At 45.1% G+C, this 13702-nt stretch overlaps 1 protein-coding gene across 2 annotated transcripts in view; it reads right to left on the minus strand.

Moving 5' to 3' along the window:
• GLYR1 (glyoxylate reductase 1 homolog) overlaps positions 1-13702 on the minus strand; it is a 526825-nt gene that overhangs the window by 365994 nt on the left and 147129 nt on the right. Inside the window, exons 4-5 of one of the 2 annotated variants that reach the window (XM_086941329.1) lie at positions 1036-1198; positions 126-896 (exon numbers count right to left, since the gene is read on the minus strand). In XM_086941329.1, the coding sequence (XP_086797455.1) occupies positions 126-896; positions 1036-1198 (934 nt within the window). The remainder of the gene's footprint in view (positions 1-125; positions 897-1035; positions 1199-13702) is intronic. The other variant, XM_086941330.1, reaches the window with a different exon arrangement.

The raw sequence follows: 13702 nt of genomic DNA on the forward strand, positions 1-13702 counted from the left end.
AAAATAGTTATAGCTACTGCAGGCTAGACCCCCTTTGAATTTATGGTAGCCCTAGCACCTAAAATAGAAAATATTTTAGCAGAAGATCCAGCAGAAAATCAAGTTGGCTTTTAAAGGCTACAAACCTGGTCGTCTTTGGGAGGGCGACCACGTTTACGTGGACCCTGCTTTTCCAATCCTTTCAGATGGGACTTCGAACCACGGTTGGTTGAAAGCAGAATCTTCTTCCTGTTAGCAGAGAGGATTTTCTTTCTTTCAGCGGTGAGAATCTTTTTCTTCCCGTCGCCAGTAAGAACCCTCTTCCCATGAGCAGCGAGATTTTTCTTCTTCTTAATGTCAGTAGTGAGCATCTTCTTCTTCCCTTCAGCACTAAGCAGCTTCTTCCCTTTAGCAGCAATAATTTTCTTCTTCCCACTGGCATTAAGAACTTTCTTCTTCCCTTCAATGGCAACCTTTTTCTTCTTCCCTTCAGCAGTGAGAACTTTTTTCTTCTTTAAGTCAGCAGAGAGAAGTTTTTTTTTCTTAGCATTGGTAGAGAGAATCTTCTTACTGAGAATCTTCTTTCCATCTGCAGTAAGAATCTTCTTGGTTCCAGTTTTCTTTTTGCCACTGGCAGTGAGAGTTTTCTTACCCAGTATCTTCTTTTTTCCTGCAGCTGTGAGAAGTTTTTTCTTACCTTCAGCGGAAAGCACCTTCTTTTTTATAGTACTAGCAAGGAGCTTCTTTTTTATTTCCCTGGCAAGAATCTTCTTCTTCATTTCACTGGAGATAGTCTTCTTCTTCAAGGCCCCACTGGCCTTTTTCACTTTACTCCCAAGCTTCCGCTTCTCGGATGATGGAATTTTCTTGGTTTTCTCCTCACTGGAATTGCGTCTTTTTTTCTCTTCTGTGGACGACTGCAAATAAAACAAAATAGGATTGCGGTGGGCTATATGGCAAGGAATGGTGCTGAAACTAAATCCTATTCATATGAGAAACTGTCAAATGGAAAAAGCAAATAAAAGGTGGTAAAGCCACATCTTATGTTTGGCATACCTGTTCTTTGGCCTGTTCCTTGGCTAGCTCCCTGGCCTTGGCTTTCTTTAGAAACTCCTCTACAGCATCAACAGCTTGCTGGAACCGCTTACCCTTCGTAGCCTTCATCATCTCCTCCTTGTGGGCATGGTAAGGCTTCAACTGTTCCACCCTAATCCAGGCGCTGAAAAAAACAGAAGTGACATCTTAAGTGCTTATGTTAACCAAGAAAATCTCTTGCATTCTCAGAGTCCAACTTGTATTAGAAAAGCTCCACTTATTAAAACGTGAAACATCTGTATAAGAGATTTGAGATGTATAAACAAATAACATGCTGTTACCATCACAGTGAAGAATGCCAGTGAAGGTAACATTGGTAACAATATTGCTCTCAGGGGTAGTCTTTTAGGTCAGCTGGTATAAAGGAGCACAGAGATTAAATCAGTTAAACAGAAGCTTTACAATAAAGTTCAGTAAACAGTATGTGTACTTATCAGTATTTACTTTTACAGCACAGAACTTTACAACTTCAGACACAATTGTACCAGTTGAAGTGACAATTTCGCTCTAAGGGGTGAAGTGGCTCACCATATGTGATGAATTTGCGACTTCCAAATGCAGTTACACACTATGCAGATTAAGAAAAATAAAGCAAAAGGGAAGCAAGGAGTAAGAGACAGTGAGATAGGGAAACAAAACATGAATGGAAAAGTGAGAAGTGAAAGAAAAAGTAATGCACTTGCATTTATGTAGCTTTACTACCCCTGGCGAGAATTAGTGGTGAACTAGTATAGGGAAATATGAAAGTAATTTGAGTGGATATGTTAGTCCGTTATTTGGATTGAGAATGCTAGTGGAGTGATAGTAGAGGGGAAAGGTTTGCATTTATATAGCACTTGCTGCCCCTCATGAGGTGTTGACGCACTTTTCAGTGAGTAGCACACTATTCTGCAACCCAAAATAGGATTAGTGGGCAATTTTTTATTGAGAAATATGAAATTAATTTGAGAGGTGAACATGTTAGTCTGTTATTTGGATTGAAAAGCAATAGTGGAGGGAAGGGTCTTGAATTTGTTTTTTGGGAGTTCATAGCAGTAGGAGGTGGTTTCTGATGAGTAAAGATGAGGTGGAGTGAGAAGAGTTGGAGGGAAAGGTTTAGAAAGGCATGTGTGGGAGATCTGAATAGTAAAAAAGGTATAAGATGATGCAAGGAGAGGTAGTGGAGGGAAGATACTAGAAAGGGTTATTTTGGGGAGGTATGGGATATACTGAGAGCGGTTTAGGGTGAGAAATACGGTAGTGCATTGGCTGTGCAGAATTAGAAGTAAAGTAATAAATATATAGATACTTAAGCACATGGAAGGTATTTCTCTCTCACTCTCTCCCCAGTCTCCCTCCCTCTCTCCCCTTTAGTCTCCCTCCCTCCCCTCTAGCCTCTCTCCCCTCTAGCCTCTCTCCCCTCTAGCCTCTCTCCTCTCCAGTCTCTCTCCTCTCCAGTCTCTCTCCTCTCCAGTCTCTCTTGTGAGAAGATGGCCTGGTATAGGATGTCCACTGTTCTAGTGGGCACCTTGCACCAATCTAATCGACCCTTATTGATGGTAGATTATAAAGTCAACCTTATAGAAAGCTATCCTAGGGGTAGCAGTGGAGAGCAGCCTTCAGGCTAAGACCTGAAGGCGAATTAAGCAAGTTGTTTTACCATTAATAATTTCTTGATTACCAAATGAAAGCACACCACACAAGGCATATATCAAATATATATGTATTTATTCTAAACACAACCCCTCTGGACTATTTATGAGGTCAGAGGTAAAAGTACAATACAAAGAGCTTAATTAGCATACGTTTTGCCCTAGGGGCCTCACAAACTGTATACTAGGATTGGTGTCGTTACAACGCAGGCTATTACAACGCCTGCTGTTACAACGCGGTTTTTACATCGCATACCACTACAACGCATAGTGCTTTTAAGCGCTGGATAGTGATTTATTTAATTTACTATTCCAACTCCAGTCCCCGTGGATAGTAGGGAAGGTGTTGGATAGTAAATTAAATATATTCCCTATCCTAGAGCGCCCCCCAGCGCAATGCGTTGTAATGGTTTGCGTTGTAATGGTTGCGTTGTAATGGTAGTGCGTTGTAATAAATGCGTTGTAAGTGATGTTTCCCGTATACTAAAATAATAGTGGTATAAGAACCACCTGAGGAATAGAAAGCAGGCCTAGGACCTGGGGATTCACTGGAGCTTCTAGGAACAACCAAAGGTTAGGATGTAGCAGGCCCACGGGAGACGCCTGCAGTGTCTAAACACAGCCGCGGGTAACCATTGACTTTCTATGGAGAACGAACAAGTTACAATTTTAAAGATTAAGGGTATAAGGAGGTGAACTGCGATGGAACCCTTTTAGACTAGGACACTTGGAGAGTCAATACCCATGGGAGCACCGGAGTACTCTTGTTACCTCACCAAACAAAGCTGGGTGCATAGGTGTCTTTTCGTGTCGGGGTTCGTTGTCGATTCCAATGGAGAGCTGCGAAGAAGTGCAGCAGGCGACCAGAAGAAAAGTGTCCGGGAGGATCCAAGGGTGGATCGGAGATGTGATTAACTTGAAAGCTGAGGAGACAGAGTCTGGGTCACTAGCCAGTGACCAGGGCGGCGATAGAAAGATGCCACCAGATGTCGGGTAATTTCAGGTGAAAAGGTGAAGTTTGTCTCTTCAGCCACGAGGACCAGGAGGCGTCGACGACGACCAGGAGCTGGATTCGAGCTGTCCCACGAAGGATCTAGTGGACTGTGGTGTTGGTATCCAAATTGGACCCAACAAGCCTTGGCAAACGCAATCCACGCAAGATGTCGAGATTGGCTTAGCTGCAGACCAGCAAGGTCTGGGGCGCTTCTCCTTTGCAGGGAAGCTGGAGCAACCAGGAAAGCAAAGTAGTTTCAAGAGTGGTCTTCCTTTTCAAGAGTGGTCTTCCTTTGGGCTCACTAGCCAACAGACTAGGAACCACGAAGATGCGTCGAGCTGAAAAGCACAAAGTGGGCCCACGGGACACTCGTGGAGTGTGGGCCTCTGAGCTTCGGTGCAAAAGGTGCTCGGACTGGGGCTTCAAGCTCCCCAATGCACAACTTCGGGCTACCTCGGGAAGTCGATGCAGGTAGTAAAATGCAGGATGTCCAGGAGTTCCGGTCCCCCCTCTCTCGTGTCCGCCACGGGTCTCAGCTTTGCTGGGAGCGAAGGTCTGAGTCAGAGGAAGTCCATGTCCAGTGTCGCAGATTCTTCAGGGTCCGGCGGGAGCCTCAAAAATGCAGACCGGCAAAGATGCTCTTGGTGCCTGTTTGAACAGGGTGGTCACTCCTTGACCACAAGGGAGATTTCTTCCGTCTTCCAGTCGAAATGGAATGTCAAAGGTCCAGGATATATGTTGCAGAGTTTCGTCCAGGGTAATCTAAAGTCCTAGGGACTGGGGTTCTATACTTATAGCAAGTTTATGGGTTGGATTAACTTAAGGTCCCTCCTATGGGTGGACCTGGGGAGGGGGTGGTTACACCACTTCCCCTTTGTCCAGTTTCGCGCCAGAGCTGGGGCTGAGTGCCCCAGCAACCTTTTTGTACTGGGAAATGCATGGAGCACCTTGTGTGCCCCAGGCAGTGTCTGAAAAGCATTCACTGAATGCAGCCCACCCTGCCTCAATACACTAAATACTGTCTGGGGAGGTGCCAGCACCTCCCTGGACAGGAGACCTATTGTCCAAGCCTCCCCTGCCGGAGTTTCGTCCAGCAGCAAGAGGGCAGACTCGTGTCTGTGGCAGCAGCATCCATTTTGTGATACTGAGGCTCTGTTTAACTTTAACTGGGTAAACCAGTAACTACGTGTCACAAAAGCATTTTGTACTCACCTGGAAGCGTGCCAGTGCTGAAGACAAAGGCGACTTCAGCATTACAACGGGAGGTGTGGTCGGCGTTACAGCATAAAAAGCGGCAAAACTGAGACCTGAAAAGCCATAAACCCACTGGGGTATTATTCTTTTAAAATAACTCTTTGCATACAGAGCGGATTCACATGAGTATTATTTAACTGCACTACGAGGCCCAGAAGGCCGAAGTAACGGCCTCACCCACTGAGGCTGGTCCTCTGTATAAAGTAAGGCAGAAAACGCTGCTGAGTATGCAACTGAAGAAGGGAACTTTGGTTTCTGAAACGTGTCTGGTGTGGTTTCATTCCAGATGAACTTTCATGCTCCGGTGTTTTCTGAAGCCACAACGAAATAAACCGAGCATTTTATACTCACCCATCGGCTTCCATCATTGGGGCTAACCTTTGTTGTGTACATTGAGCGGCTGGAGCCCAACCACAAGGGAAGCTCACTGCATGGAAGTAGGCCCCGTGCTGAAGACAAAGGCGACTTCAGCTGTACAACGGGAGGTATGTTCGGCGTTACAGCGTAAAAAGCGGCAAAACTGCACCCTGAAAAGCCATCAACCTACTGGGGTATTATTCTTTTTAAATAACACTTTGAATATTTGTAGGTTTCAAAAAACGGCACTTAGAAGAATTTCTGGTGAAAACCAGGCAATGTTTTCCTATGGGAGAAAATCAGGTTATCGGAAAATCACTGTTGTAATTACTTTTTAGGGTCAGTGCTGGGCACAAAGATCCAGCACTGGGATCTCTCCTGGTAACCCGCGAGTAATTTCATTTATCGGATGATTTTTAAGGAATATTTCAAAGTTTCAAAACTCGACACTTCCAAGTGAAACCCAGCCAATGTTACCCTATGGAGAAAATCAAGTTATCGGTCTTTGGGTAAGTACTCGACTGGCAGAGTTAAGGTTCTGGGGTAAGACCCAGGGGTCTCCCAGGGTCAGGTAGGTACAGTTGTTACACCCTTAGCGGCACAGGGACAGCCGGGTGCAGAGAAAGTAGGCCCAATGTTAGCCTATGGCGGGCAGGGGGCCTTTGGATGGTGGCTGCTAGCAGGCAGGCCACGGGGCTGTGGGAGCTGAGCTCCTGGTCACTAACATAGGGCAAGTCGGGAAAAAAAATAGAACAGATGCTGCACTTCCAGTGGCACTCGGGTGGCTGGGTGCAGGGCGCTATTGGACCGCCGGGCGCCCAATGTATTTCAATGGGAAAGCTGCAAGACGAACAAAGGCTGCAAGCTCGGGGACAGAGATTCTTCAGGTGCCACCACCACTTCGAGAGGTAAGTTGGGAAGATGTAGCTTAGGTAGCCACCCAGGAGTTGTGCACAGGGGGCCGTGGAGCACCGGGTGCAGGGGTGTCTTTTGGTGTCGGGAAATCTTACCCTCAGCTGGTTGCAGTTGGAGGGGCCCCTGGTTGTGAGGCTGCAGGTGTCGTCAGGAGCGTCGAGGAGGGTCCTTGGGTGCTGGATTCGTGGTCACAGTTGCCGGGGGACGTCCTTGTGGTCTTTGTCCACTCAGACACGGGCAGGGCTCAGCGGGTGCAGAGTGTGCTGGATTTGCGGTGCTTGGCTGGCACCAGGGGTTGTTGCTGTTTAAGCAGAACCACTGCTCGTGGGAATCCCAGTCTTTTGTTGAGCAAGGCAGTCAGGTCCTCCGGGGTTTCCGAGGTTGGTGACCACAGGAGACACCGGGATTTAGCAGGAGCAGGTTCGAGGGTCGACAGGCCTGTAGGGCTAGGGCCAAGTCAGTTGTCATTTGGTGTTGTCCTCTTGTTAGCAGCTGCACGGCAGGTCTTCTTTCTTCTTGCAGTTTCCTAATCAGGATCGGAGGAAGGAAAGTTCAAGGGTGCCCCTAAATACTAAATTTAGGGGCGTTATAGGGAGGGGAAGGCCAGGGACCAATGGGTCCCTTCCCTGGGGTGAGTACACCCCCTATCCTGCCACTCTTCAGTGGGAGGGGGGGCAGGAGCCTGTCTCTTATTGGGTAGGGCTCCCCATCCTCAAGATGGTGAGAGCCTGGAGTTGTGCTTCACCTCGCCTTCCCCACCTGAGGAGGGGGGGGGGGGGGGGGGGGGGGGGGGGGCTTGGCACACCCCCTTTCCTCACCTAGGTTTTCCCGCCTGTCTTCCCGCCAGAGTGGGTGTCAGAACCAGTGGGGGCCAGTTGCTGAGTACAGCAAGTGGCCTGAAGAAGCTCACAAAGGCGGCATGCCTTTGATGTTCCCCCTGCCCATCCTGGGGGCAGAGGCCTATCACCTTGCCCCAGGATGTGCATTGTTGCAGGCCCACGAGAGCAGAGGGGTCCAGCAACATGTCTGCTGGGTGGCAGCCTAGGCAGCCTCTCAGTCAGGATATGGGTTGTGGGTTTTAGGGGGCAACTGTAAGTTGCCCTCTGTTGTGCATTGTACATTAAATCCCACACTGGTATCATTGTGGATTTAATGTGCTGAGAAGTTTGATACCAAACTTCTCGGTCTTCAATGTATGCGTCATGGTACTGTGGAGTTCGTGATGACGACCTCCCAGCACCAGAAACTCTTAATGGCAGCATTGCACTTACAGTGCCCAGGAATGGGCCTGGGTACTGTAGGGGTACAGGGCTCATGCACCTGTACCACTGGCATAGGGCACCCAGCTAGAGGGGTGACTGAGGTATGCCAGGGCAGTGTGTTGTGGGCATGGCACACAGGGATGTTGTGCGTGTCGGGGGTCTGTGTCGGGGGTCTGTGTCGGGGGTCTGTGTCGGGGGTCTGTGTCGGGGGTCTGTGTCGGGGGTCTGTGTCGGGGGTCTGTGTCGGGGGTCTGTGTGCGTGTGTCCCGATATTGTAGTGGGACGGGCTCTATGGCTTCTTTTTCCAGAAGACATGGGACCTCTTGTTTGAGTAGGTGTATATGTTCTGGAGATAGTTTGTGTTGGAATATTCGGAGGGTTGCTGGTAAGCTCCATGCAATAACCAGATTAGATAATTTGCAAAACCCATTTGTCTGATGTGATGGTATTCCAGACTGAGAAATTGAGTAAGACGTTCCCAGACAGGTGTTGAATGATCGGGGGAAGAAGAAACAAGTCATTGTTCATTTGCGGCTGGAGAAGTACAGGTGTATTACCTTTCCCTCTTTCTTTGCCATTGTTTACACGCAATCCACCTTGAAAATAACCTCTTGTACAGGGTCATTGACTACTGCCTCTATCTGAAAAAGAGTATCCGTCTGTAGACATGGCCTTTGAGCCTCCCCTGTAAAGGAGTGGGGAAATGAACCACGGTTGGATGGTGTTGGCGTGCTCCCATTGATTTGGCTACTCCAGTCTTTTTCTTCATTTTTTTCTAATGAAGTATCCACTGCAGAACCAAATAAATGCTCCTTATCAAATGGTAAATTTAAGATTGGACTTCTGGCTTAAAACCAGATACTCTAAGCCAAGCATGGCTCTGAGGAGTACACTAGTGTTAATAGCGCATGAAGCAGTATCTGCTGCATCTAGAGCACACCTAATTGAAGTGTTGGAAATAAGCTTTCCTTCCTGGATGAGGTCATGAGCTTTGGTTTTATACTCAGGCAGATGTTGTATAAGTGGCTCTACCTCATCATAATGAGCTCTGTCATATCTTGCCAAGAGTGTTTGTGCGATAGCTATGCACCAATGATGGTCTGCTTGCGCTGCTACTTTTTTGCCTGCGGCATCCATTAATTTCGATTCTTTATCAGGAGGCGGGCGTCCCCTGTTTGAGAATTAGCTTGTTTCCGAGCATTAGATACCTACCAAAGAATCTAACAGAAGCCGACCCTTGATGTAAAATGGGTCTGTAGGTGCAGCTTTGTATTTAGTCAACCCTAGCTGTGAGAATCCTAGCTTGCACTGGATCTTTGAATACCTCATCTACATGTTTTAACATACCATTGAGCATAGGTAGTGTATGCATAGTCTTTTGTGATGCACTTAGTGTCTCAAATAAAAATCCTCCTCAAGAGGCTCCTTATGGAGTTGTACTCCATGGTACTGTGCAGCTCTATTAAGCAATTCAATAAACCCCACAATATCATCTGGAGGAGAAGGCTTAGATGGGTATAGGTCTGGATCATTATCATTAATGGGGTCAGTGTTCTAATCGACCTATGCGTCTGGAGCATTATTTTGAGGTGCATCCCCGTCATGGTGCTGAGGGGAACTTGTGGGTGTTATCAGTAAATTTGGATCTATAGGTGGAGAATGTGAAGGTGAAAGAGAATGAGGAGAAGTATTATTACCCATATTCTTTCTTTTCAGAGGGATATGAGAAGAGTCCTCAAATTCTGGCTTCATTTTCCCTGGCAGATTTGCATAAAGGTGTCCAGTTTTAGGGTTAATGACAAGTTTTTTTTTAGGTCGGTGTGCGCAGGCAGAATATCCAAACAAGCCTCTCTGGATAGAGGAGGAGCAGTGTTCTTTTGGGGCTAGAATTTTCGGTGTGGAATGTTTTGGTGCCGAAGATTTTGTTGCAGAGGATTTTAGCGCCGAGGATTTCTGTTCCAAAGTTCATTTCAGTGCAGAAGAATCCGTTGTTTTGTCTTTTAGTGCCGAAGTTTTCGTATCAGTCCTCGAAGAAAGCCGAGCCTGAAGGCAGTTGTTCGAAACTTTATCACAGTGCCGACCTTGGCCGAAAGGCAGAGGAGGAACGAAGCCTTTTTAAAGGGTACCTTTTGGGGCAGAGGAGTATCCTTACTCACTGTACGTGACCGGGCGGGAGGTCTTCCTCTATGTCGGAGTCTTCCTCGGACACGCAGACATGTTCTTCTTCCTCTGCCACAGCTCCCTGCGCTTCGAAGATCTCTAGGTCCAGATCTTCTCCGTAGAGATCGGAAGCGCAGTTTGTCTTGCTTGTACATTTCATGTTTCAGTTCTCTTCGTGTGTTCGTGTGATTAACACAAATTGCACACATCGTGTAGATCAGTGCTGGGGTACTTAGAGTGGCACCCGGGGCAGAATTGGAATGGAGTCCGTTCCATTACCTGAACTCTGTAGACGCGGCTAGGCCCAAGGGCCTTGCACGAAACTTTATGATCTAAATTTTCAAAAAAAAGATACAATACGCGAAAGCAGGAATGAGCGATTGAGAAATAATACCGTCAACGGTAGTGGATTGCGCTCCAAAGGGAGCCCGAGAATGGTGTCGAACCAGAGCGCAGCAATTCACGTCCAAACCTAATGGGGGTACAAAACCATCTAACAATGGAGTCGATGCCCATGCGCACTATCACCGAAAGGAGTAGTCACCTCCCTTGTGACTGGAAAATACTTTTTCGAACAAAAACAATGTGCTAACATCCAGACCCAACACTAGATCGCAAACTTATGCAAAGCATGTGATCTACCGCTCACATTCTTCAGTCATACATATTTAGGAATATTAAATAAAGCACATTTAACCTTTATACATATGTATAAAACCCAGTGCAATAGGACTAAATGCATTATGCAGTTAGAATATGAAGGAAAACTAAAAATGTACATTTAATTGCCTTTTATAAACAAATGTATACATACTGCTATTTTGCACATGTACATAATGACAGTTGAAAAGAGAAGTAAAAAGACATTATGACATGTAGCATAATCTGTTGTCTATGTCTATCGTAAGAATCATCATGTGACACAACCTAGAGTGATTTAAAAGCGCTCTTTGAGATCAAGGTCAGGTAAAATGACCGAAACGCGTCATGACATGGAGTGAGCATAAATAAATGCACTTTAAAGAAAAAGCGGAGTTTGTGCCCGAGTGTTCTTCGAAGAGTAACGAAAGGGATTGAGTGTTTATATATATATATATATATATATATATATATATATATATATATATATATATATATATATATACAATTGGTTAAACAATGTCGGAGTATTGGCGTTACATTGACGACGTCTTTGTTATTTGGCGTGGGACTGCAGCACAGGCCAACGAATTTGTCAATGCTATCAATATCAATAACCTGAATTTACATTTCACAGCCAACATAAGTCACAAAAAGCTGATTTTCTAGATGTGCATGTAGAAATCAAGGATAATAAGACTCTCACCAGTTTGTTCCGTAAAACCACCTCAGGAAATACGATTTTACATGCAGACAGCTTCCACCCCCGTCACACCATCAAAAATATCCCTTACGGGGAATTTCTTAGAATACATAGAACCTGCAGTACAACAGAACTTGGGGATATCTATCAAGGGGAGGCTAAAAATCGACTTATGGCAAGAGGCTACAACTCCAGTAGTCTAGATGAAGCAATAAGAAAAGCCAATAGTTTAAATCGGCTTGAGCTACTAGATCCCAACAGAGGAAACATTGAGACATCTAGTAAAAGACAGGAGAGTGGAGCCTTGAGGCTGGTGACAGGTTATAGCCGACAGTCACGCCAGATTGCCAAAATAGTAAGACAACAATGGCCTATAGCCATGACCGATCATGTATTGAAAGAAGTTCTACCTGAGACCCCCAAGGTCACCTTCAGACGGGCCTACAATATGCGCAACGATCTGGTCAAAAGCAGCCCAGAGACGGCATCTAAAACTGATTGGCTATCGCCACGGAAAGGATTTTTCCGCTGTAGTTCCTGTCGGGCCTGCAAATTTGGGGTTAACACTTCCACCTATGTTACCCCATTTGATTCAGCCACGATTGCCATCAAAGGACATTTTACTTGCCGCACAGAATTGGCAGTATATGTACTACGATACAGTTGCAATCTTATGTATGTGGGCAGCACCAAGTTGGCAGTCCATGTCCGTATCAGCATTTATGTGCGATAGTAAATGCCGACCAGAGCTACCCAGTAGCTCAGCATTTTCAGACTACTCATGATAAAAATGTATCACATTTAAAATATTTCGTGATAGATGCAGTTGTGCCCAACAAGAAAGGGGGTGATTATGAAAAGACTTTGAGACAACTCGAGTCCAGATATATCATCCAACTTAACAGCAAGACCCCAGGAGGCCTTAACATGGGGGAAGATTCACATAACTTCTTATGACCAGTCCTCTCTTGATCCAATAGATTAATCTCAAGGGACATTCTGTATATGTGTGTTTTTGAGAAGATAAATTGAGGGCTCTCAGTAACTCAAGCACAATTTAATCGTGCAATAAATTTAGTATTCCTTATCTCCTTTTAGGCAAATATGAAACATAGAATAAAAAATTCATTTTAATTTTTGGATATAAGATTTCAGAGCACTTTAGCACATGCACTTTAACTATTTTATATTTGTTTCACCAGTTCCAACACTGTGATTACAATTTTCAGATCATTAAGCTCATAACGCCCCATGGTATAACACATAGACATGTCCAATTTATCCATTAGGAATGCTACTATAACAGGGAGTCATTTGTTTTGACCCGTTTCAAGATTGACCCACCAGGTAGAAAGGTACCTTAGGTTGTTTCGCATGGAGCTGATACGAAGTGGTGTGAACATTATGTATTTGTACTACAGCATTGACGCAATTACAACTGCTAACATTTGGGATTAGGTGTTCAAGGGCATCCATATACTGTGAAAATTTTTATGATTGATTGTTGATGATTTTTTGTAAATATGTGCTATTTATTATGATGCTGCGATTTGCACAAGAGTATTATGTTTACAAATGCCAATATCTGACAATTTTCCGAAGGTAAATTGATTCAGGCCATTCGGCAATTTGGTCCTTGTATCCCGCATTAACAAATATAGTTCTCATATTGACAAATGTATTTATACAGAGAATAGCGGAGGGACCGCATGGTATAATATCAATGCATTTGAGCTTATTTTTAAATACGAACTAGCACTGTAAAAGCTATTGATGGAGGTCTAATGTCAAGATGACTTTTTTTAGAAGAACTCCCTTTATTAGCAAACAGCACATATGCACTTTAATAAGATTCAACAATATGTACAACATACATTCAAGGTTTTACTGAGAGTATATGTTTACTTTTTAGCCAGTTGTCGGATGTCTAATTATCACATTACATGCATTTTAAAATGGTGGCCGCCGTTTCTAAGGTTTACCTGGGATGTTTATCTGACAGTCCTATTTCTGTTGCCATGTTTAATTACTGGTTGGCGCGAAAAAATGTAGAGATCAGTCTTTTAAAATTCAGTGTTGTGTTACCGTCAGGTATCAGTGAGCAAGGGCACAGACGTGCCCGAAACGCGTCTGACGACATGCACCGAACTTTGCACTGAATAAAAGCATCACGATTTAAAAGTCCGGCTTTGGCGTACTTATTGCGGTCTGCGTACCTGCCCTGTGCACGAGGCACTTTGAAGGCAAGTTGGAATAAATATATATATATATTTTTTTTTTTTTTTTTCACACGGTGCCCAAAAGCATCGGGAGGTCACACAACGGCATTCTCTGTAGTAACAGCCTCGTGCAACTCGCCTGTCGTTCCCCAGCAATTTCAATTGAAGCCGACGCGTTTCGAGGCATTCCGCCCCTTCTTCTTGGGCTGACAAGGATACACTGCAAACTTCACCATTTGAAATCATTTATTCAGTGCGATGCCATTAGTGGCCACGCCCACTAATGGCATCGCACTGAATAAATGATTAATGTTAATAGTCACGTCATCACGAGGGTGTAACCACGTCACCATGGCAACAAGTAAAATGCCAATTAGTTATGTTAATTATGACTCATGTGACAGTGTAACATGTATATAAAGCACACTTTTCAGTGGTCAGATGTTAGTGAGCAAGGCGGGAGTAGCCGCCGAAACGCGTCTGAGCAGAAGCTG

Source organism: Lissotriton vulgaris, chromosome 10 (assembly GCF_964263255.1).
Source record: "Lissotriton vulgaris chromosome 10, aLisVul1.2, whole genome shotgun sequence".
In the NCBI taxonomy this organism is placed as follows: Eukaryota; Metazoa; Chordata; class Amphibia; order Caudata; family Salamandridae; genus Lissotriton; species Lissotriton vulgaris.